At 46.6% G+C, this 26,009-nt stretch overlaps 1 protein-coding gene across 4 annotated transcripts in view; it reads right to left on the bottom strand.

Moving 5' to 3' along the window:
• ENTREP2 (endosomal transmembrane epsin interactor 2) overlaps positions 1–26,009 on the bottom strand; it is a 463,593-nt gene that overhangs the window by 7,906 nt on the left and 429,678 nt on the right. For all 4 annotated transcript variants that reach the window (XM_058736804.1, XM_058736807.1, XM_058736805.1 and 1 more), the window contains 3 exons: positions 17,072–17,232; positions 16,331–16,466; positions 4,280–4,355 (listed from right to left, as the gene is read on the bottom strand). In XM_058736804.1, the coding sequence (XP_058592787.1) occupies positions 4,280–4,355; positions 16,331–16,466; positions 17,072–17,232 (373 nt within the window). The remainder of the gene's footprint in view (positions 1–4,279; positions 4,356–16,330; positions 16,467–17,071; positions 17,233–26,009) is intronic.

Below are 26,009 nucleotides of genomic sequence, written 5' to 3'. Positions count from 1 at the left end.
ACCGAACCTCACAAATCATATGCAAAAAAAAAAAATCTTCAGGGGTGCCTGGGTGGCTCAGTCAGTTAAGAGTCGGACTCTTGATTTCCGCTCAGGTGTTGATCTCACGGTTCGTGGGTTCGATCCCTGCATTGGGCTCTGCACTGATGGTGTGAGGCCTGCTTGAGATTCTCTCTTGCTCTCCCTCTCTCTGCCCTTCCCCTGCACATGCTCTCTCTCTCAAAATAAACTTTAAATAAACATTCTTCAGAATGATTAATCCTTTTCTTTTTTAAAATACTAGAAGAATAGTAGTAGAAAATAGGAGAATAAGTCTACACTTAGGGTGGAGAAAGACATTGTCACCATGACGGAAACCAGAATGGAAAAGTTTGATAAATCTGGCAAGAAAAATTCTAAAACTGTGTATAGCAACAGGCATCATTAACAGGGAACCATCCCTACAGTGAATAGGAAAAGTGAGAAAATGTCTCTATTTAAGTAACAGTTTTCTTATAAATCTACCAAAAAAGAAAGAAAGAAATAACCCCACAAAACACTGCAAAAAAGTGGACCCTAAACTGACCTACACATAGGTACTAAATGTGTAAAAAGCCGTTCACACTCAATCTTGTGTGTGTACTACAGTCACCTGCAAGAGTGACAAAGATCACCAGGAATGACGATGTTTGGGGTGTCATAAACACTGCTGGTGGGTGTGCAAACCAGCAAGAAAACCTTCCCAGAATGCAATGTGGCCAACACATCAAAACCTAAAATACACATTTTCTTGGCCTCAGCAATTTCACTTTTAGGAATTTATTCTAAGGAATTGATTGGGCAAACACTCAAAGGTGAATGTATAAATGTAGAGAAGAAATACTTCCCTGTATCATTAGAACACTTCAAACCAGAAAGCATAATTATTAATTCTATCAACATTACGCAGAAGTATATTAAGACTATTTTGAAGAATATTTATTTCCTGCTGATCCTCCTTGAACTCAGCTTTCTTGCTTTTTTACAGCTTTATTGAGGTATAATTGACATACAAAAACCTGTATGTATTTAATATATACCATTTGATGAGACTGGACATAATAATATACCCTTGGTCCCAATTTTTTTTTTTTAATAATGTTTGTTTGTTTGTTTGCTTGTTTGTTTAGAGAGAAAGGGGCAGAGGGAGAAAGAGAATCCCAAGCAGACTCCTTAGTCGGCGTGGAGTCTGACATGGGGTTCGATCCCATGACTGTGAGATCATGACCTGAGCTGATATCAAAAGTTAGACACTCAGTCAATTGACTGAGCCACCCAGGTGCCTCAGTCCCAATTTTCTTAAAGTCTGTGATAATCCAATGGCTGAGTTCATCAGGAAAACAGGGTCACAGAGAGAGAAATGTGACTTAGCTCTGAATATCTATAAGTAATGGAAAGATAAGATTAGGGTAACTAATCTTATCTTCAAGATAAGATTAGGAAAAGCTCATAGGCCAAGACGGTAACTCATTCTTGTACACCCTCACTGGCTTGTGCTGTGAGACTGTACGGTAGTAATAATCCCAGTGAACTTGCAGTTTTTCACCTAAATAGATCACAATTTCTCCTAATTAATGTATGATGATATATTTAGCATACGTAACATATTTTCCTTAACTCTTACCAATGGACTTCATTGTCCCTGTAAGTTTTTATTCTTATGAAAAACAAAAGTTATCTTCATGCTTATGGTTTTCTTTTTTGTTTTCTTCTTCTTCTTCTTCTTCTTCTTTTTTTTTTTTTTTTTTTTTGCATTATTCCCCTCGGGCGGTTCTAGAAGTGTGATCACCACATCTCATGGCATAAACATTTTATGGCTCTTTATCAAGATGCTCTGTCAAAAGGGTTGAGTTCCAAGCTGCCAGTCAGGGCTGGGTAAAGCACCTGCCTGCGGCCTTGCCAGCATCCATATCCCCATTACTATTTTATTTCAATAGGTGAAAAATAATACTAGAATTTATCTCCCTCCCACCCCCCCTCAAAAAATTTTAGAGCTAAATTTGTGAGTCCGACAAGGTTGTAGGATGCAAGAGAAATCACACAAGAATGAATCACATCTGTCCCATGGTTGGGCACATGTACTAACAATAAGCAGGCAGAAACCAAAAGTAAAAACAGAATACCATTTACAGCTGCTCCACAGAAAATGAAATTCCTAAGTATGCCCTTAACAAAACATGCTCAGGATCTGCATTCTGAAAATGATAAAATACTGATGAAAGAAATCAAAGAAGATCCAGATAAACAGAGAGACAGACGTACTATGTTCCTACACAAGAATGTTTAGCTTTGCAGGGATAGAAATTCTACCCAAATTGCTCTACAGGTTGAATGCAATTCTGGGGCACCTGGGTGGCTCAGTCTGTTGAGTGTTCAACTTCAGCTCAGGTCATGATCTCATGATTGGTGAGTTCAAGCCACCTGTTGGGCTCTGTGGTGACAGCTGGGAGCCTGGAGCCTGCTTTGGATTCTGTGTTTCCTCCTCTTTCTATCCCTCCCCTGCTCATGCTCTGTCGTCTGTCTCTCTCTCAAACAATAAATACCACCTCCCCCCCACATTGAATGAAATTCCTATTAAATTCCCAGCTAGAGTTTTTATAGACACAGACAAGTGGATTCTAAAATTGACATGGAAATACATAGACCCTAGAGTACCTAGAACAATCTTGACAAAGAAAAGCAAAGCAGAGGTTGGGCTTGCCTGATATTAAGGCTCACCACAGAGCAACAGTCATCAGGAGAGGGTTCTAGTGGCAGAGGGACAGACACACAGATTAATGGAACAGGATAAGAGGGCCCAGAAATAGACCCATGCCATTATGTCCAGCTGGGTTTTGACAAAGGTACAAAAGCAATAAATGATCTGGGACAGTTGGATATGCACAGCCCCAAAAATGACATTGACCTCAACCTCAGCCCATACAGAAATTACCCAGTGGGGGGGGGGGGCATCTTTTCTACAGTGAATCCTGCTTGGTCTGCCATCCCATGAACCTCTGTCAGTACTTCTCCATATATTCCTGCCCACTTCTAGGCCTGGCGCCTCTGCCAGGAGTCGGTGCTGGAAGCAGCCCCGAGCTTCTCAGTCAAGCCCAGTTAACTGGAGCCTGAGCAGTGAGGAAGGCCTAGCCCAGATGAATTCCTGACTCCTCTGTCCATCACTATCTGCCCTGGACTCCAGGAGCCACCAGGCTGCTCGGCCTTTCCAACCATGCTTTCCTCCAGAACTTGTGTTTTCAGGAGTGATGGGGCTGGAATGGAGAAGGGGGAGCCCCCTCAGCCCAAAGTCTAGAATGCACTTGGGGACTGAGACACACTGTGCCCTGAAGTAGTCTCTAGGAAGGTCACAGGACACCACTTCTTAGACACAGCTTTTGATGACTGCTTGGAGCCACCAAGTAAAGGACAAGGTCACTTCCAAATCCCACAACTGCAGAGACCAGGCTTCCTACAACCCAGAGGCATCCTCACAGAAGGATGGCCCCTTCATATTTCTCAGATGTTAACTAAGAGTTGGGGTCAAGGGCAGACAGCCCCGGGATTATAATGCGTGTCCTTTCTGAGACCTTTAGTCCTCTCATGAATTAGCTGAGTTCTGTCTCTGAACCATGAGCCCACCTGGGGACCCAAAGAAGATGGAAACACCCAACCCTCATCCATGTGTCCCTCTGCTACTCAGGCTTGTCTGCTCTCCTGACACCTCAAGTACCTCCTCACCTCTGGCTTTGCCTTGCGGCTCCCACCCCACATCTGAGATCGGACCTTCCACATTTTTCCTTCAATGCCTTCCAGGACACAACTGGTAGTGTCCTTTCCCCAGTGCCCCCCTTCAAAGCCAGTGGGCCCAGAGGCCCAGGGGCCCAGGCCTGGCCCCTTCCTGAGGGAGGAGCCCAGTGGATGTGAGCTTGGTACAGTTTTTGCTCAGGGAAGGGTCCATCCCAGATGGAGTCAAGCGCTCCTTCAAACCCATATCCCTCAAGTCGAGGAGAAAGGCGCTGGAGTAGAGGGGGGCAAATCCCACCAGAGAAAGCATGAGATCCCCCAGGTGTACTGACTTACTACCGCTGCCGGTAAGGGAGGAACTGTGGAGAACTAATATGGTACTAAACAGCACAAGCTGTAGCAAATTCTATCCCCTTAAAGAGTAAGAAATGGTGGGAAGGCAGTCGCAGGAAGGAGGAGAGAAGGAAGTAGGAGGAGGGAAGGAAACATGCTTTGAGAAGTATAAACTTATTTCAAATGATCAAAAGGGTAAGATTACCTTGTGTGCTGAAGCCAGCAGTGGCATCTGGGTCCGCGGGGCTGGGCTCAGTCGCCGGCTGATCTACACTCGTAAGCTACAGCAAGAAACAGGTCATCAGGTAGTTTGAAGGGCACAGCACAACAGACTCCAGAAATCAAGGCTGACTTCAGAGCTCATCTTCTAGAAAGAAGTACTAAGTGACATGTACTTACATGTCTGCCATTCTCCCCTAAATTTATGCAGTCAGGCTGTGAGGATGCCAAGGCCAGAGGGTTGCTGCCAAGGCCAAAGCCTGTTTCTCTTTCTGAAATCAGAGTGCCAAGCAGTCCCCAAGAGCCCACCAGAGCCAGGTACCAGCCACCCTCAGCCCACTCACCTTCCACTTCTAGGGAGCACTCTTTGGGACTGAAAGAGGCCACAATAGGATCCTCCAGAGTCACTGCAGGAGGTAGGAGAGCCCCTGGCCTCACTTCTAACCCCTTCCTCCCAACAACTCTTTTCCCTGCTTCCACACCAGGAAGAATAAAGCCACAGGGGGACAGTCAAGAGACCTGTAATGCTCTGGGCCAGCATGGCTTGGGCACAGGGTGGGCATTTAGTAGACAGTTTTGGCCTCGGTGAGCTCTCACACTCCCCCATAGCGTGTACTTGCCCCATTTCCCTCCTGCCTTCTGCAGATGGAATCAAGAGGTTACTCAGAAGGCTTTCCTCCCTGTCCAAGCTTGGGTTCAAGGTCCAGATCCACTCAGGCCATGTGCCGGGTTGAGCGCAGGCCCCGTGGCCCTGGGCACACTGTCCTGTCCTGTCATGTTGAGTGGCTGTGAAGCTTGCATCATGTTGGAAGTTATCATGCTCTTGCAGATTTCTTCTCAAATAGATCATTCAGCCCAGAGAGGCCATCGGGAGGACAAGCAGGGGAAGACCAGGCCTTCTTGGTTGGGTGAGGGTAGGGCACATCTGCCCTCTTGCCCTGTCTTCACTTGCCCATCTTCTGCTCACACACTCGGTTCCCACTGTGACCACATCTGTTCCACCCCTACTGTAGGGCACAATGGTCCCACATGGGCCATGTGTCTGGGTGTCACAAATACCACATACATGTGCCCCTGTGCTATCTCAGAAAATGATTTCTGAATCCTTGTATTATTTCAGAATTGCTTTGGGGACTTGCTTGCAAATAATGAGCTCAGGGGGAGGCCTGGGAAGTTCAGGGGGTCCCCTGCGGCTTGGTCCCATTCCAGCTCAGGTAATTACGTCTCTGCCTCCCTTGTCTCCTGCTACTTCAATCAGACAGCTGATCACCTTCGGCTCTTTCAACCAGGCTGCAGGCCTCTCACCAACACAAAACAGGTGAACTGTGCCCCCGGGGGCGGGGAATGTGCGACAGGGTTTGGGGGGCAAGAACCGCACTTGCGGGGAAGAACCAGAGCTGCCTAAATGTTCCCTTTGATCCCACCTATGTGTAATACTGCATGCACTATTTTCCTTCCTCAGCACAATCCTGTTCTGCTGGGGAGGGAATCGGGGGAGGGAGACTCACACCACCAACACTCACCTTCTTTTTCACTGAAATCACACTATGCCTACAACCAATGTTGGAAATCTCTGTTGAGAATATTCTGCAAAATCACACAAAAAGGAACAATATCCTCAAGGTGTGTTTCCTTCCATACTCCTGACCCTTAACATTTTTTTTTTTAATTTTGCAGGGATGGGTGGCAACTTCCAGGCCTGATGCCTGAAGAAAAGCTTCTGGTAATAAAGAAATATAAATAAAACAAGAGGAATAAAATGCGCCGTGGGACAAGGTCAGGAGGAAATTGGATTCATTTCATATTTCATAGAAGCATCACTGGCTTCCCTCTGGCTCCCGGTCAAATCTGGTTTTGAGAGGAGACAGCTCCTGGCAGTGTATCTATCACATCTGGTAAGCAGGGTGTCAAGGGTTTAATTTGAATTTGGCCTTCCCTCATGGCCAACGCCACCTTGCCACACGAAAGCTGTGGAGGAAATAGCTGTGAGGTTCACACGGCATTTTCGATTAAATATAAGGGCGGCGGAAAAGGGTGGAGAAGAAACATACTTGTGGCACAGAATTTAAAGTGAAACTCTAGTTTAGCAATAAAAGTTTATAACACAGCTCTTGCAGGAGAGGGCCACTGAGAGGAGATGCTGTGTGTATGGCCTCACATGGGACACTCAGAGGCTGCATTTATTTGTTCCTAGACACGTTATATTGACCAGTTGTGATTAAAAAGTCAGTTGGCGAAATAATAAAGATCAGAGCAGAAATAAACAGTATAGAATCTAAAAAAACTGTAGAGCAATCTACGAAATCAACAGTTGGTTTTTTGAAAAAATAAACAAAATTGACAAACCTCTAGCCAGGCTTCTCAAAAAGAAAAGGGAGATGACCCAAATAGATAAAATCATGAATGAAAATGGAATTATTACAACCAATCCCTCAGAGATACAAACAATTACCAGGGAATACTATGAAAAATTATATGCCAACAAATTGGACAACCTGGAGGAAATGGACAAATTCCCACACTGTTCCAAAACTCAATCGGGAGGAAATAGAAAGCTTGAACAGACTCATAACCAGCGAAGAAATTGAATCGGTTATCAAAAATCTCCCAACAAATAAGAGTCCAGGACCAGATGGCTTCCCAGGGGAGTTCTACCAGACGTTTAAAGCAGAGATAATACCTATCCTTCTCAAGCTATTCCAAGAAATAGAAAGGGAAGGAAAACTTCCAGACTCATTCTATGAAGGCAGCATTACTTTGATTCCTAAACCAGACAGAGACCCAGGAAAAAAAGAGAACTACAGGCCAATATCCCTGATGAATATGGATGCAAAAATTCTCAATAAGATACTAGCAAATCGAATTCAATGGCATATAAAAAGAATTATTCACCATGATCAAGTGGGATTCATTCCTGGGATGCAGGGCTGGTTCAACATTCGCAAATCAATCAACGTGATACATCACATTAACAAAAAAAAAGAGAAGAACCATATGATCCTGTCAATCGATGCAGAAAAGGCATTTGACAAAATCCAGCACCTTTCTTAATAAAAACCCTGGAGAAAGTCGGGATAGAAGGAACATACTTAAACATCATAAAAGCCATTTATGAAAAACCCACAGCTAACATCATCCTCAATGGGGAAAAACTGAGAGCTTTTTCCCTGAGATCAGGAACACGACAGGGATGCCCACTCTCACCGCTGTTGTTTAACATAGTGTTGGAAGTTCTAGCATCAGCAATCAGACAACAAAAGGAAATCAAAGGCATCAAAATTGGCAAAGATGAAGTCAAGCTTTCGCTTTTTGCAGATGACATGATATTATACATGGAAAATCCGTTAGACTCCACCAGAAGTCTGCTAGAACTGATACATGAATTCAGCAAAGTTGCAGGATACAAAATCAATGTACAGAAATCAGTTGCATTCTTATACACTAACAATGAAGCAACAGAAAGACAAATAAAGAAACTGATCCCATTCACAATTGCACCAAGAAGCATAAAATACCTAGGAATAAATCTAACCAAAGATGTAAAAGATCTGTATGCTGAAAACTATAGAAAGCTTATGAAGGTAATTGAAGAAGATATAAAGAAATGGAAAGACATTCCGTGCTCATGGATTGGAAGAATAAATATTGTCAAAATGTCAATACTACCCAAAGCTATCTACACATTCAATGCAATCCCAATCAAAATTGCACCAGCATTCTTCTCGAAACTAGAACAAGCAATCCTAAAATTCATATGGAACCACAAAAGGCCCTGAATAGCCAAAGTAATTTTGAAGAAGAAGACCAAAGCAGGAGGCATCACAATCCCAGACTTTAGCCTCTACTACAAAGCTGTCATCATCAAGACAGCATGGTATTGGCACAAAAACAGACACATAGACCAATGGAATAGAATAGAAACCCCAGAACTAGACCCACAAACGTATGGCCAACTAATCTTTGACAAAGCAGGAAAGAACATCCAATGGAAAAAAGACAGTCTCTTTAACAAATGGTGCTGGGAGAACTGGACAGCAACATGCAGAAGGTTGAAACTAGACCACTTTCTCACACCATTCACAAAAATAAACTCAAAATGGATAAAGGACCTGAATGTGAGACAGGAAACCATCAAAACCCTAGAGGAGAAAGCAGGAAAAGACCTCTCTGACCTCAGCTGTAGCAATCTCTTACTCAACACATCCCCAAAGGCAAGGGAATTAAAAGCAAAAATGAACTACTGGGACCTTATGAAGATAAAAAGCTTCTGCACAGCAAAGGAAACAACCAACAAAACTAAAAGGCAACCAACGGAATGGGAAAAGATATTTGCAAATGACATATCGGACAAAGGGCTAGTATCCAAAATCTATAAAGAACTCACCAAACTCCACACCCGAAAAACAAATAACCCAGTGAAGAAATGGGCAGAAAACATGAATAGACACTTCTCTAAAGAAGACATCCGGATGGCCAACAGGCACATGAAAAGATGTTCAGCGTCGCTCCTCATCAGGGAAATACAAATCAAAACCACACTCAGATATCACCTCACGCCAGTCAGAGTGGCCAAAATGAACAAATCAGGAGACTATAGATGCTGGAGAGGATGTGGAGAAACGGGAACCCTCTTGCACTGTTGGTGGGAATGCAAATTGGTGCAGCCGCTCTGGAAAGCAGTGTGGAGGTTCCTCAGAAAATTAAAAAGAGACCTACCCTATGACCCAGCAATAGTACTGCTAGGAATTTACTCAAGGGATACAGGAGTACTGATGCATAGGGGCACTTGTACCCCAATGTTTATAGCAGCACTCTCAACAATAGCCAAATTATGGAAAGAGCCTAAATGTCCATCAACTGATGAATGGATAAAGAAATTGTGGTTTATATACACAATGGAATACTACGTGGCAATGAGAAAGAATGAAATATGGCCTTTTGTAGCAACGTGGATGGAACTGGAGAGTGTGATGCTAAGTAAAGTAAGCCATACAGAGAAAGACAGATACCATATGGTTTCACTCTTATGTGGATCCTGAGAAACTTAACAGAAACCCATGGGGGAGGGGAAGGAAAAAAAAAAAAAAGAGGTTAGAGTGGGAGAGAGCCAAAGCATAAGAGACTCTTAAAAACTGAGAATAGGGGCGCCTGGGTGGCGCAGTCGGTTAAGCGTCCGACTTCAGCCAGGTCACGATCTCGCGGTCCGTGAGTTCGAGCCCCGCGTCAGGCTCTGGGCTGATGGCTCGGAGCCTGGAGCCTGTTTCCGATTCTGTGTCTCCCTCTCTCTCTGCCCCTCCCCCGTTTATGCTCTGTCTCTCTCTGTCCCAAAAATAAATAAAAAACGTTGAAAAAAAAATTAAAAAAAAAACAAACTGAGAATAAAATGAGGGTTGATGGGGGGTGGGAGGGAGGGGAGGGTGGGTGATGGGTATTGAGGAGGGCACCTTTTGGGATGAGCATTGGGTGTTGTATGGAAACCAATTTGACAATAAATTTCATATATTGAAAAAAAAATAAAAAATAAAAAGTCAGTTGGCATTTATGCAAATAAGCCGCATCTCCTCATCTCCCTTTCTTTTGGTAAGCTCTGTGGCTAAGACACACCACGTGAAAACTCTCCCCTATTTCTGGTAGCAAATTCCCCACTCCTGGGTCAGGTCAACCAGCTAGTATCAGAACTATAAAGAGCTGCTCTTTGGGGGCAATTGGCTGTAATCACAGAAAATGAGAATTAAGATTTTAGCCTAGTGTCCCAAGGCAATCTTTGAAGCTACTTTGCTTACAGATTTTTGAATGGAAAGGTGATTTTGTTTGAAAATATAAATACTGACTTTTAGGACTTGTGGTTGGCTGCACTTCTCCTGTGTCCATTGCCTCAGCATTTCTAGCCTTGTACCTCAGGCTGCCCTCCTACTCACCAGACTGCCACCAAATTCAAATTCCCAAGGTGCCGCTGGATCGTGTCAACTCCAAATGTCAAACTCGTCAAAGGCACTGCTATAGTTTGACATGCAGGGTCATGAAATCTGTACCCAAATGATGTCAATGAACCTCCTTCATTACCCTAAGCTCCCCAGCCGGGTCCCAGGCTGTCGCAGCACTGTTTGTCTACACTGCACCTTGGAGACCTTTTCCATTGTTCACACGCCAATCCCACTCTACCTTTTTCCCCTGAAGTCCCAGCAAAGTTCACTGGAGGCCGTCCTGTTACCATGCCAGCCTGTGAGTCCCACAAGGAAGGGATTCTGTTCAGTTCATGGCTCTGTGTTCTACAGAATACAGCACAGTTTTCCATGGTCCTTGGAAATGTAAGCTTGTCATCCACAGGAATAGCACACTGGCAAATTCTCAGTAACTTTCTGGCTATAGAAAGAAATGCACTCCTTCTGATCTTGCCCTCAAGGTATGGTCTTAAGCCATGGGAAAGAGAAGGACATTGCAAACAGAGAACAGAACGTGCCTGTGACCGATCCAGGAGAGTGAATGGGTCAGAATGAATGTGCTCAGTCAAGGGAGCTTTTCCTTCCCGCATCAAAAAGTTCTCCCAAAGGAGCGGCCTCCTGCCGCCTGTCCAGAGCCCACACAATGCCTGCTTTGCTCCTCTGTCAGTCTGTCTTCCTCTCTTTATCCAAACGAGTACTGATAGACAATTCACGTGCTGTTTGTCCATAAGGGGAAGTAATTAACCTCTGCCTTGCCCTGTGACAAAGGATTGTGCCGTAAAGGGGGTACAGCTCCTTGCTGTCCTCAGGTGGGGGGACTGCCCCAGGGGAGGGGGGCAGGTGGCTGGCGCAGCCTTCCCTCTGTGGATGGGAACGAGTTTCATTGGCTTCTAGACTCCTAGCGGTGTCTGTGGAATTGAAAAGTGCTGCCAGACCACGGGGTCAAAGAGAATGGGCCCAGCAAGGCACAGGCTTCCCCTTGAGGGGAGCATTGCAGTGGCCCCGTAATCACCAGATGCTGCCCCCCTCCCCAAAGAGCCAGCCCAGAGAAAGGCCATTCAGACACGTACTTCTTGCACACATAATGTTTGTGCAGGCACTTGTAAGCTGGTGGGTTCTGAGCCAATGCAATAGGAGACAGGCCTTCCTTTGCCCTTAAGGATTTTCTCACCAAAATCATGTGAAAGAAATCTCCATTTAGAGAATTCTCAATAGTTTTGGAGAACGGTGTCATATTAGAACCAGTATTATCCTCCCCCATACAAACGGTCTCCAACTTATGATGGTTTGACTTAGGATTTTTTGGCTTTACGATGGTACAGAAGTGATACACGTTCAGTTAGAAAGAAATTGTACTTTGAGTTTTGACTTTGGATTTTTTTCCCCCAGGATAGTGATATGCAGTATGGTACTCTCTCATGATGCTGGGCAGAGGTGGGTGGCCACAGCTCCCAGGCAGCCACTTGACTGGGTAAACAACGGACACCCTCACAAAACCATTCTGTACCCACAAAACCATTGTGTTCTTTGCTTTCAGTACGTGTCCCATAAATTACACGAGATAGTCAACACTTTATTATAATATAGGCTTTGTGGGGTGCCTGGTTGGCTCAGTCAGTTAAGCATCCAACTCTTGGTTTTGGCTCAAGTCATGATCTCATGGTTCATGGGTTCAAGCCCCATGTTGGGCTCTGTGCTAACAGTGCAGATTCTCTCTCTGGGATTCTCTCTCTCCCTCTCTCTGTGCCCCCTCCTTGCTCTCTCTAAATAAATAAATAAATAAATAAATAAATAAATAAATAAATAAATAAATAAATAAATATTTTTTAAAATATAGGCTTTGTATTAGATGGTTTTGCCCCACTGCAGGCTAATGGAAGTGTTGTGAGCACACTTAAGTTGGGCTGGGCTCAGCTACGATGTTCGGTAGGTTAGGGGTATTAAGGATATTTTCAAAGCACATGGGTTTCTTGGATTGAAAATCCCACTGTAAGTCAAGGAAGATCTGTATTCTATATGCTTCAGAAAAAAGAGTAAATCAGCGATAAAACACTCCTCAACAGCCTTCTGGTATGCCAGTATGGTGTGCATCGAATGTCACACCCAAATGCAGAGGCCACTTTCCAGCATCCAGGGTCCCTGACAGGCTTGGAGGTGGGCATTCCACACTCATCATGAGGAGTGTTGTTGGGGGTGGGTGTTCCCTGTCATCAGGATTGAGAAGCAAAGGGCTCTGAGAAGTCCTGCTGCTCTCTACAGGGCAGTGTGCACAGTCACTCACCCTTCTGTGGCATTTTCTCTTCTAGAAATGGGAGTAACCATTCACAAATGGGAGGACAGATGGGCAGGCCGAAGTTCAGCCCCAGGATGGAGCTCAAATTCTGTGATGGCAACTGGCAGCAGCTGGGGGGTGGTGGCAGAGTTCCTCCTTCTCCCCAAGGCAGCAATGGAGAATCACATACCCCTGTGGGCTTGCTGGGGTTTCCAGGCCCATCTGCTGCCCTGCCTGGTGCCCCTGCTGGTTACAGGGCAGAGCAGACCATCTGAGGCTGGCTCAGCATCCCCCTTCCACCTTCAAGGGACTTCCCTCCCCAATCCTGGCTCAGGTGCTCCCACGTCTGGACCCTTCCACGTCCCTTTGGTAACATCCTCATGCCCTATGCCCACAGTCTCCCTAACTATCTCCTATCTTCTCTCCTCTTTGCCAAGCATCTCACAAGAGTGATCCACTCCAGTACCCAAAGCATGTCCCTAGAGGAACACAGCAGCAGGAGCTGGAACTTAGGTAGGAATGCAGATTCTTTTTTTTTTTTTTAAGTTTATTTATTTATTTTGAGAGAGGGAGAGAGTGAGAGCAGGGGAGGAGCAGAGAGAGAGACAGAGACAGAGAGAGAGAAACAGACAGACAGAGAGAGAGAGAGAGAGAGAGAGAGAGAATCCCAACCAGGCTCTGTGTTATCAGCACAGAGCCCAACATGGGGCTTGAGCTCACAACCCTGAGATCCTGACCTGAGCTGAAATCAAGAGTCAGACGCTTAACCGACTGAGCCACCCAGAAACCCCCGGAATGCAAATTCTTGGCAGGTTCCCCTTCCCCAACTATGGACTCAGAAACTCTGGGGTGGGCTCAGCCATCTGTATTTGATTGACAAGCCTGGGATGCCCACTGGAATCCAAAAACCACGGGGACAGACCACTGCTATACCTCCCCACGTCTCATCCCTGCCTCTAGCCAATGCTGGCACCTGTCCCACTGCCCCATTGCAGCTCCTCCTGCCACGGTCACCAGCAATCTCTGGATGGTGAGCCAGCGGGGGACCAGGGTCAGCCCTTCACCGCCTCTGGGCAGCACTTGGCCCCTCTCTCCCTTCCTGAACCATGTGTCTGTGAGTCCAGGCCCTCTGTCTACTCTGCAGCCTGTGCTAGGAGAGCCTCCTTCTCTAGCACCCCAAAGTATTGTTATTCCATAGAGCTCTCCCACCCCCACTTGGTTTCCCTGACTCTGGTGACCACCTCTGTGGCTAACTCTGATCTCTCCAAGCTCCAAGCCATAGACCCTATCACCTCATGGACACTTGCTTGGATGTCCTGATGGCCCCAGAATCCAACCAGCCTCACTGAGGTCACCCTCCATCCATGTTGCACTCATTTCAGACTCATCCTGAGTGGCTTTGTGTTTTGAGGATATGCATGCTGCGTGGTCCCTCCTTGTGAGCCTAGCCACCTGCCACCCCACTCAGCCTGAGCCTTCAGCTCACAGAGGCTCCCCGGGTCCCCCAAAAATGGATTGGATGCCCCTTTTCAGCACCCTCCAGCAGTGCACGGGGGCTCCCCTCAGAGTACTTCTGACTCTCTTCACAGGACACAGTTGCCATTGATAACATTGATTTGAATTATTTTTATCATCAAGAAGAAAAGAAATCATTTCGGAAAGGTAGAATTCTCCACTCAGATTTTTTAAAAATTCAAGAGGATTTCAATCATTGTAAGTTTAGAAATGGGATTTCAGTCACACTTTGCCCCCTCACTAATGAATCCCCTCCCTTCTGCCTCTGCACCCGGACCTCAGGCGGTTCCTACACATCTGTGGACAGAAAAAAGGCCACGAGTCCTTGGCCGAGTCCCTGTTTGCTGTCTGCAGCCTGGTGAGCTGGGCCAGGACATTTCAGGGCGAGAGTAGGCAGAGATGGGAGACTCAGAGGCTCAGCTGGCTAGGCTGTCACCTCTGCAAGGGTGGGCTGAGGATGGGCTGAGCAGACCTGCGCAAGTGACGCTCGCGGAGAATCCTTCTTGCAAAAACCGTGTAGCCAAGGTCCCGCTGGACACAGAGGTGGACAGGTCTTACCTTCCCTTTCTGTCCCACAACGCCCAGCCTGCAGAATGTGGTCTCCCCTGTGGGTGCAATTATCTCCGGAAGCTTATGGAGGCTGAGTCTGAACAGCCATTTTAGGTTTGCACCCCCAGAGGTCCCTTAGGGCCAGAAGCCCCCCAGGGAGTGGCCCAGAAGAGAACAGGACTGCCTCCTGGCCTTCTCACCATGTGGGCTCCAGATCTCAAAGGGGCTGTGAGGACACAGAAGGTCTGGGCCAGGTCTGAGGCTGGCACCACTTCCTGGCAGGTGACTTGGGATGCCAGGTGAGAAGCCCAAAGGTGCGTGAATCTGGACGGGCCCAGGACTGTGTCTTGGTGCCCTGTGGTTGCTCCTGGTCATGATTTTGCCCACTCTCCTCTGCCTGGGGCTCGGGGCCCAGAACAGGCTGCAGCCCCCATTCTTGGCAGGATTTCTCAGCTCCCCTGCATGTGCCTGTTCTCTGCTGGACTGCTGTGCTCCCCATGTGCACCCCTAAACCTGTGGCCTCCCCACAGCCTGTCCCACACGTGGGTGCTGTGTGACCTTCTGAGTGTTCACATCTCTCCTCCCTGGCTAGGGGCCTTGGATATTCAGGAGCGACACATGTGATGATAACCATGATGAGGATGATGCCATTGAAAAGGGCAACTGGCTTTTGCTGAATCAGAGCCCACTCTATATCAAACACTGTGCTGGGTCCATTACAAACATCCCGTTCCACCCCATGTGCTTGGTACTGTTATGATCCCCATTTTACAGATGAAGAAACTGAGGCTCCACCAACACATCCCCAGTGTGTGCCTGTGGTGGGTCAGACACCGGGAGGTTGTGGGAGCACCTGGCTTTCCCAGCTCAGAGAAAGCCAGCTACTCCTACCTGCGGCTCTGGCACTTCCCTGGCCTGTAGCTGCCAGGCCTCAGACCAGGGATCCAGCACTGCTTCTCACCTCCCAGGAGACAGCAACAGAGGCGTGCAGCCGGACAGGCCAGACTCCCCTGGGTTCCCGGTTCACGGCCTGAGCTCTGTCCCTGCTCATGCGTTTGAATCTGTACCAGCTCCTTCGGCACTGTGTCCCCAGACACACTAGCTCACATGCAACTGACAAGAGCCAAGAGGGCAGGGGCGCCTGGGTGGCGCAGTCGGTTAAGCGTCCGACTTCAGCCAGGTCACGATCTCGCGGTCTGTGAGTTCGAGCCCCGCGTCAGGCTCTGGGCTGATGGCTCGGAGCCCGGAGCCTGTTTCCGATTCTGTGTCTCCCTCTCTCTCTGCCCCTCCCCCGTTCATGCTCTGTCTCTCTCTGTCCCAAAAATAAATAAAAAATGTTGAAAAAAAAAAATTTAAAAAAAGAGCCAAGAGGGCAATGCACAAATATTGGGGTGGCATCTCCAGGCCTGGGGTGGGGCCTCTGCAGGTTCTACTCCCCGAGGCTGCTGCCTGCTCTTCACGAGCGTTGATAAGACCACAGGTTTGCTCTAAGGCTTAGAGAGAAATACAAATGCAAGAAGCAGGGGCACCTGGGTGGCTCGGTCAGTTGAGTGTCCGACCTCGGCTTGCGGTTCAAGAGTTCGAGCCCCACATCAGGCCCGCTGCTGTCAGCGCCAGAACCCGCTTCAGATCCTCTATCCCCCTCTCTCTGCCCCTCCTTGACTTGTGCCCTCTTAAAAATAAATAGAACATTAGAAAACCAAATGCAAGGAGCCCGTCTTAGTACAGGAAACTGGCTTGTCTGGGGCCTGGGCCTCACCTGGCTGGTGGCAGTCGGGCCCACCACGGCCTCGTAGGGTGGGGGGAGCTCGGCGGGGTACAGCAGGCCAGGGCTGTTGATGGCAACATCATACAAAGTGCTGAATGGAGAGGGAGCAAAGTCCAAGTGGAGGCCCCTGAAAAGACAGAACCATTGCACTGTCACTCCTGGGGGAAGGAGCCTGGATGGCTGACATTTCTCTCAAGGCAATCAACACGTCACTTGTCAGGGTTTCCCCTGGTCAATTACTCATCGTGCTTGTGAAATAAAAGTCTAATTTGCTAGGCAGTTTTAACTCTTGTGGTTTTTTTTTCTTTTTTTTCTTTTTTCTGGAAAGATATCGACATTTTCAGTAAACTCTATGGCCCTGTCCATTAAAATGAAAATAATCACAGAGCCGATTAAATCTTTAATTACATTTTACGTGTTATGTTAATGGCCACTACTCAATAGCAGTTTTGCGTTTCATGAGAACATAATAGAGCTGCTCACGTCGGGCTAGGTTCTCTTTTGTTGCACGGCAGCGATACCCAGTAGACATGGTCTATCTAAGCCAGGGTTCGAGCTCTTTCACTGCTCGCGCCCTGCCCTCTAATCAAACATGCTTTCCTATGGTTGCTCTCCTTGGCTCAACTGCCCCACTGAAAATGAGCGTGGCTCTTGCCAGTCCCACCTCCCAGACTGCCTCCTATCTTCCTGGTGTCAATACAAGTCACCACCACCATCTCCGGAAAGACCCACCTGTGGGCCTCAGCTGTGGGAGTACAGGTGTACTCTGGAGGGTAATAAGGTGGAGGTGGGAGAGGGGGGATGAACTCATCGAAGTCCAGGGTCTGGTGGAGAACGGTGCCATGGGGGGTCACGCAGGCAGGGCTGGCGGAATGCGCCCTTTGTGGAAGGAACTGGAAAACAGAGAGATTCGGAGTTATTTGGGACATCTTGTGTGGCTTGTGTCTAATTAAGCTAATTACACATAAGCTTTAATGATCCGTTTGGAACTTATGTAATTTAAACCGTCGGGCTGTGACGGCGAAACACACACTTTAAAATGATGGCTCTGTGAGGAACGCCTCGCCTCCAAAGCTTCATTAGGCTTTGTTTCTTACACTGCTATGCAGAATGCCTCTGTTCTAAGGAAAAACACAGTCTGGGAAGTCTTTTTTTTTTTTTTTTTTTTTTTTTAACATTTATTTATTTTTGAGAGAGAGAGAGAGGGAAAGAGAATGTGAGCAGGGGAGGGGCAGAAAGAGAGGGAGACACAGAATCCGAAGCAGTCTCTAGGCTCTGAGTTGTCAGCACAAAGCCCAATGCAGGGCTGGAACCCAGGAACCTCAAGACTATGACATCAGCTGAAGTCAGATGCTCAACCAACTGAGCCACCCAGATGCCCCCAGGGAAGTCTTTTTGTTTTGTTTTGTTTTTTTGTTTTTCTCTTACATATGTTTATTTATTTTAAGAGAGAGGAAGAGAGAGAATCCCAAGCAGGCTCTGTGTTATCAGTGCAGAGACTGACACGGGGCTCAAACCCACACACTGAGATTATGGCCTGAGCTAAAATTAAGAATCAGACGCTTAACTGACTGAGCCACCCTGGCACCTCCAATCTAGGAAGTCTTTAATTCTATCCCCACCACTAACTCTTCCTCTTCAGATTATACTACCTAAAACCTGTAGTCAAAAATGGTGCCTAAGGTCCACGATTTAAGACAGTACTTCCCGAAGTTCATTCATGAGGAAACACCAAACTCTCAAGATGTTCTTCTCCACCCCCTCCCAAATTCCTGCAGCAAAAAAAAAACAAAAAAAAACAAAAAAACAAGTACTGGGAAATGCCACATATTGTACTCCCTTCTTGGAGCCCTATAATGTATATTACAGTGTTAAAGGCCCTGAGAAGGACTGCACCAGTGCGCCCCCCCCCCTTTTAAAGTTTATTTATTCATTTTGAGAGAGACAGAGACAGTGCAAGTGCAGGGAGGGCCAGAAAAAGAGGGAGAGAGAGAATCCCAAGCATGCTCTGTGCCATCAGTGCAGAGCCTGACATGGGGCTTGAACTCATGAAACTGTGAGATCATGACCTGAGCCAAAACCAAGAGTTGGACACTTAACTGACTGAGCCACACAGGTGCCCCCAAATCATTAGTGGAACATTTCTCAAATATTTCATTATGGATCCCTTTGGACACATAGTATCGATGAGTGTTTTGCAGTCCTAGGGAATTCATAAACTTTGTAAAAACACTGTTTTGAGGGAAAATAATCCTTGATGAGCTCCAGAACATTCTGTGAGGCAACCTTAAAACTGAGATGCTGCTTGAGCAAACTGAGGTAAAATCTCTTAAGCAAAAAGAACTCTGCCTCTGCCTAGCTTTCCATTTATGCCAATGGGAAGCAATGGCCAATAACTTCCCACCCTTTGGTCACTGCTCCCAAGGGGTTACCTGTGGCATGGAGATACCTGAGCCATTGCTGCAGTTCCAGTCAACACCTCACTGTGAGTTCCTGTAGGGCCAACAAGACTCTGTGTTATGTGAATGCTAGGCTCTGGGACCTCCCACTGCATGGGGGGTGAGGGACACGTGAGACAGTCAAGTGTACATGGCCAAGCAAGGACAGTTCCACTAGTCAGTGAGCTCTCCAAGCACTGTGTGGAGACCTGGAGTCTACAAAGGGTTAATGAAGATGACATTTGAATGGGTCCGCAGATTGGTAGGATATCAACAGGTGGGCCTGCAAGAAGGTAACAGGTGAGCTAGTGAAAGATGTGTTTAAGAAAAGCAAATTTATATAAGGCTCTAGAAATTAATTCTTAATTCTTGGGGCACTGGGGAGCCAGTGATGGTGCTAGAGCTAGGGAGCAGTGCTATTAAAGCTGTGTGGTAGGAAGTGCCTCTGGCAGCCGTGGGTAGGGTGGTCTGGACTTGAAAAAAAGGCTGGGATGATAGGACATTTTTGCCCAAGTGTGGGTCAGGTCACAATTTTGAATATGGTCAAATTCCATGAAACTAGCCTGCTCCAGACTAACAGCGAAAGAATAGTGACCATGCCTACACATGCAACATCACAGACTGAAATTGTCTCGTGTGGGTTTTCTTAACACACAGAGCACGTTCCTTGCCTTTCCAAGGGGTCTGAGCCGTGGCTTTAATTGTCTGAAATAGAGATGAGTCATTGGCTATGAGCAGGTCGAATGTGTGTCTGTCATACTCCACCTTGGACAGCTGTCAGCCCCGATGCTTATAGCACAAAGCTGAGCAGTTAGGATAAGGCCAAATGTCCTTGAGGTCTAATTGAGACATACTCTGATTTGGTGTGTATCACAAATTAGAAAAATCAATAAAACACTGAAGCAGGAAATGCAAAAGCCAAAATGCTTTCCTGCTGAAGGTACAATCCCCCCAGGAATGAGGACAAGGAGCATTTTCAATGAGAGGCAAGGCACCCCAGATGACCCTATTAGGAGGTTTAAATGCTCCCATACACCCGCGGCTTTTTAAAGGTTAAACAACAGGTTTAACCACTTCTGCTCTAAACTCTACGTTGCCTTTCCAGTAGTGTGTTGGCTTCACCTTTATGGAACCAACTCAGACTGAGTCCATTGCAAACTGAGCTTGTTCCCCTAGGTTTCTCAGCCTCCCCAAGGGGAGGCTGCAAGTGACACTTGACATATTCCCCCTGCCCCCACCAGTATCCGTTTAATGAGGCAGGGGCTGTCTCCAAGGCCAAGGTCGCCTGCTCTGGACTCTGCTCTGAGATGCTGGGGCTAGACCTCTGCAAACCACATTTCCTAGACTCCCTTGCCAGCTGGCTAACTGTTGGGTTCTGCCAACAGGGGGTGCTAGAGGGGGGGGCAGTCTGGAAGAAAGGAGCTACATTATCCTGCTCCTTCCCCACTCCTACCCTTGTGTTCCTCTAGCCCAAGGGGTTCACACAACTGATGGGAGTTTCATTATTGCCCAGCCTTCATCATCCACAAAAGAGGAGTGTGCATTTTAGACCCTGCTGGAGGGAAGTCTCTTCCCATATGTCTGCTCTGGAGAGGGAATCCCAACTTAGGCATGTGCTGTCCTTACATGTGCCCTGGAACCAGGGTGGAGGGTGGGCTTCCTGAGGCCCACTTAGCAGAGACCCTAAAATTTGGCTCTGTGAGAACAGCGCACAGTCTGTTGTCTGAGATGAAGGGTGAAGAGGTCGGCAGGCCTCAGGTGGTCCTGCTTGACCACTGAGGGCCCACAAGACTATAAGCATATTACTGACCCCTTTGAGTTTTCGTCTCCTTTCCTCACCCCACCTGGCCTGACAGGGTCATACTGGGAAACACCATTTCTAGGTCACAGACCCAGACGGCAGTGTTGTGGGGCTTAAACAAGACCACATCACAAATATTAGCTCTTCAGTCCCTATGCCTCTATCTCTGGCCACAGGGGGAGGGGGAGAAGTAAGGAATGGAGGGCAGGACAGGCCTGCAGGGTCTGGAGACAAGGGGCTGGAATTTCCACAAACTCCTCTGAGTTATGAGCAGACTCGTCTCCTCCAGGCCCCAGGACAAGCCTACCAGCCTCCTTTTACACCCTCCCCAGGCTCCTGACCAGCAGCTGCCTCTCTGGTTCGCTGGGAACAGCACACTTTCCCAGCTTCCCTGCCACATTCTGGCTCCTGAATGGGTCACACACACCTTTGAGACTTCCCTCAGGGACTAAGAAATACAGAGGAATAGGCCTCTTCCTCTACCCTTCCTGAGACTTGGTACAAATACTCTAGTGTTACTATGGTAGAAGCTTTCTTAATCCACCTCTCCTGGCCAACAGATCTGATGAGCTGGGGTTTCCTTCCATGCCCCAGACCCTGGAGTGACGCCTGCCCGAGGCACCTTGCTGCTTTCCAGTCCTGCCACCATGCCAGGTGTACCATGTGTGTTTCCTGCCTACCCAGGACACAGGGGCGCATTCCCGAACAGCTAAAGGCCAGTTTTAGTTACTACTGTAATTCATAATGAAATATGAATGCAGGCAGGAAAACTCGCTCGTTCTATGAGAACCAAGTTGGACGCTTTGGAAAGACTCGACACAGGAGAGCAGCTGAGCAGAAACCACTGCCAAAATGGGAACTGGCAAGGCAGCTAGCTGTAAGGGAGGGAGAGGAGTCAGAAGATATCCAGGGGAGTTCGTGCATCTCATTTTGCCTGGCTCATGCCAATTTCAAGGATCTGGAAATTGCAGAGAGTGATATTTTTATGAAGTTTATACAGGATATGCAACTTGGGGGCACCTGGGCAGCTCACTTGGTTGAGTGTCCTACTTCAGCTCAGGTCATGATCTTGCAGTTCGTGAGTTTGAGGCCCACATCAGGCTTGCTGCTGTCAGCCTGTCAACATAGAGTCTGCTTTGGATCCTCTGTCCCCCTCTCTCTGCCCCTTCCCCACTCACATTCTCTCAAAAATAAATCAATATTAAGAAAAAAAAAAAAAGAAATGCAACTCAGTACAGCAATGTGTAGACCCATAATTGAACAGAAGATCTTGGCCCCAAATCAAAACCCTGATGGATAAATGCTCATCTGCATATTTAAAGTCAAAATAAAATGTTTGTAGCTTGTATGTATCACTTTTAGGATTGTCTGCTGTAACTAGATTTTAAGATTAACCAGACACCCTTTGGTCCTAGTCCCCTAGTCCTACATAAGTAGCACCTACTACCTAGAGACGTTTCTGGTAAACCCAAACCTCAAGGAAGGCCACTGTGGGTCCAAAGAGGGCCAGCCTCCGTGGGGTGCTGAACCAGCAGTGGAGTGAGCCAGAGAGGTGAAGATACTGGTGAACTTGAGCGATTCTGGGGCTCCCAGGAGGTGGTGTCCCAATCGTCCCTGGCCGCGACACCCCTTGCTAGCTCTGTGGGCAACGATGCTCTGTCTGCACTTTCTGGAGGTGTTCTGCTTTACAGGGCACATGACTAGTGTTGAGAACATAAATGACAATAATAAAAGATGAAGTTCACAGGCAAGTTCCTAATGGAGATGCATGCAATAGCAGATGATGTCTCTTGGGCTAAAGTGGCTGGCGATAAAGTACGTGGGGAGGAAAAGAGCTGAATGGAAAAATGGAAAAATGAGATTATGCTCAAGAAATAAAACTAAAAATGTGAGATTAGAGACACTTTGGAGGTAAAAGCTTTCTCCATAAAACCATATCTATAAACTGAATTTTATACTCAGATCGCCTTTTGCCACTAGTTCCAAACATATTACAGTACTTCAGCTTTCTAAATTCTGACGCTAGGCATCTCATGTATACATGCATTCATTATATGAGTTCCCCAAATGGTTATTTATCCCAAAATGCTGATCCCCAGAAATAAGAAAGGAGCTGCGGGTTCCTTCCATGCCAGGCTAAGGCTCTTGCTGTGAGTCTCAGTCTGTTGTCTAGAGCTCCCCGTGGTCTTCTTTGTTGTATAAACTACACCTATGAGAATTAACTCACTTCCCATTTTTGTGCTTTTGGAGCAGGGCTGGAGCTTAAAGGTACTTGTGAAACAATGTGTGTGCAGATGCCTCCTAGATTTTTAAAATTCTGTATCTCAACCTCTTATAATTATCTCACCCACACCAAAAATTGAGAGCAGTATATCCAGGGACCCCCTTTTTTTTTTCTGAATCTTCCCAAAGAACTCCATCCTTTTTTGTAAAATAAACAATTCTCTTTTTTGCACTATTTCATCAGCTTATATAGCACTAAAACATGCACTTAACAATCCAAATACCATTGACATAGACTGGTTTGGGGACAGATACAACTGTCCCTTGGAAAGCTTGTGACCCAACTACTGGGAGCAGAGAAGGCACATGGGTGAACCACGGAGGCTGCTGGTGAACAAATGTGTTGTGGGGAGCAGGCAGTGCATCATCGGTGGAATGGAGACCATGGCTACCCGGCTAGTAGGGTCAGCACAGGTGGGCTAAGGGAGTTATGACTATATGTGCTTACTGAAGCACCATCTGCACAGGCATAAACAAAACCACAACACAGAGTACTAACCACTATATGATCACAATGACATAAACAAAACCAAAATCAAAAATAAGAAAGGGGCGCCATGGAGCACCTGGGTGGCTCAGTTGGTTAAGTGTCCAACTTCAGCTCCTGTCATGATCTCACGGTTCGTGAGTTTGAGCCCTGCATTGGACTCTGTGCTGACAGCTCAGAGCCTGTAGCCTGCTTTGGATTCTGTGTCTTCCTCTCTCTGCCCCTCCTCCGCTTACGCTCTGTCCCTCTCTCTCTCTCTCTCAAAAATAAATAAACATTAATAAAAAATTTTTTTTTGAAAAGAAAAGGGCGCTTGGGTGGCTCAGTCAGTTAAGCATCTGACTTCAGCTCAGTTCATGATCTCGTGGTTCTAGCCCCACTTTGGGTGAGCATGAGCCCTGCTTCTCTCTCTCCCTCCCTCTCTCTCTTTTTCCCTCTCTCTGCCCCTTGCTCACTCATGCCCTCTTTCAAAAAAAGAAAGAACTCAAGCATTCATGGATCGAATAGAAAAATAGCCAACTGACTGACGTTACATCCATATTATGGATCAATGTAGACAGGAATATATTTCTGTGTAGATTAACCTAGAGGGATGTCCATGAGAGTTTCAGGCTATTAAAATCACACTGCAGAGTGATAATGAATGGTGCGATCCTATTTGGCTAAAAGGAAGAAATAATGGAAGGAAGAAGAGAGGGAAGGATGGAGGGAAGAAGGGAAGGAGGAACAAGGAAAATAGATTATATATATGTTAATATAAACACTAAGAAGTCAATAAAGAAATGGAAGGATTTAATGCAAATTTCCTCAACAGAATAAGATGGGAGAAGGCAGATTATTAACTATGCCTTTATCTCTATGTTTTACTTGTTTCAGTGATCATACATTACTTCTTTAATTAAACAGTCTAATGAAATTAAGTAAGAAAATTAAAGTCAATTGCAATGGAGTAGAGCTGGAGAAAAAGGAGAAGACTTTTCTAAAAAAGTAAAAAGAGCCTGAGGCATTTTCATGAATAACTAGTACCAGGTTCCATCCTGCAGGGCGTACCCATGAGCCCCTGGGCTTCCCACTTCTCCTTTCTCACGGGTGCAGCCTGTGTGGCCAGCTTCACCCAGCTTCTGACCCATGTGGTAAAAGCCCACCTCCTTCACATGGACACCAGGGTTTTTCAAAGTCCACACACATGCATTATGTGATTCCTCTGTCAGCAGACCCAAGAGGAAGCAGAACATGAACAGTCTTACATAGAGCAGAGGAAACTGGGACCAATAGGCAGGGATGTGCCCAAGATCATGCACTGGTTCCACAATGCACCATGGTCATATACCACCTGTTCCCCTTGAGCCTTGTCTGGTCCCATAGCCCATAGCCACAAAGGGAAAAGGACTCACCTGCAGGAATTTAACTGATTTCTACTTCTAAGCCAGGGGCTAGAAGCAAACTTACCCGCAAACACTCAGCTATGAAACAACCAGAGGTTGTGAGGGTGGCTGTGGTAATTGTAAAAACACCTTATTTCCCTGTGGTGTTTTACAGTTGGCAAAGCACATCAAGGGCCATGGCATTCACAGTCGTGGCTGAGATAGCCCAGTAACTAATATTCTGCCCACATTTATGGATGGACTAGGTCATGTTTCTTGAATGTTCACCAGGTATACCATTAGGTTCATTTGAGTTGAGGAAATTGAGGCTCTGGCGGGTTCAGTGACATGTCCGGTGTCCCCTGCCTCATATGCGGAAGAGGTGGGACTCCAACCCAGTCATGGCTGTCGTCAGGCCCAGGATTCCAGGCCCGCTCAGGTTCCCTGTGGCAGAATGATAGAATGACCCTGCTCTTGATGTTACAGTTGTATACTCTATCACAGCTTCCATAGGCCTGATGCTTGTTTAGTTGGTGGGTTTCATTCTAACACTTCAAACCAGGAAATGCAAACGTTTACATTTATAGCCCTTTGGTTCTGTTAGTTTGGTCAAATTGGTGTGATATTTACAGATCAATAGTAAAATATGCAGAGGTGAGTAGAACCCCATGGTACTTAACCTTTCCTTTACACAACATGCCGGAGAAAATCACCAACATGAGGCCTCGGTGAGCAGGGCCAAAAGTTCATCGCTGCTGAATAACTGCTTAATTAGATACCTTTCGGAGAACTGCCACTTCTCAGAAAGGTCAGCCCTGGCTGTGACAGCTGTGTAGATATACACTGGGACAAAGAGGCGGATGTTGCATATGATTAGAACCAATGAATTTTTAACATCTTGGTAATGATGCTCTCTGGCCCTGTATCTTGATGAACTGATGTATTGCCATGGGGTGGATAAGAAAGAGCAAATAAAACAGCTTACTACAAGAATAACTTGCTTTTCTTTTCGTGAGATGCATAAAACACTGAGGGGGAGGCAGATGGATCTTGAAGAAGCAACACAAGAGACAGAGACACAGAGACAGACAGATGCACGCACACACAGATGATTCCTACCCTGAGCACTAGAGAACAATATCTTCCCATTAGTTTCTCTTTATCGTACTGACTTTAGTGGTGACACAGCAAACAATGGGCTGTGTTTCATTTACACTGAATAATAAAGAGCCTTCATTATTTATTAAGGATGTACTTATAAACGTGTATTAATATGTGTATGACCCTTGCTCCTGTT

This window comes from Neofelis nebulosa, chromosome 7 (genome assembly GCF_028018385.1).
Source record: "Neofelis nebulosa isolate mNeoNeb1 chromosome 7, mNeoNeb1.pri, whole genome shotgun sequence".
Taxonomy (NCBI): domain Eukaryota; kingdom Metazoa; phylum Chordata; class Mammalia; order Carnivora; family Felidae; genus Neofelis; species Neofelis nebulosa.
Note: the sequence above shows the minus strand (reverse complement) of the source record. Positions and strands in the feature narration are given on the sequence as shown.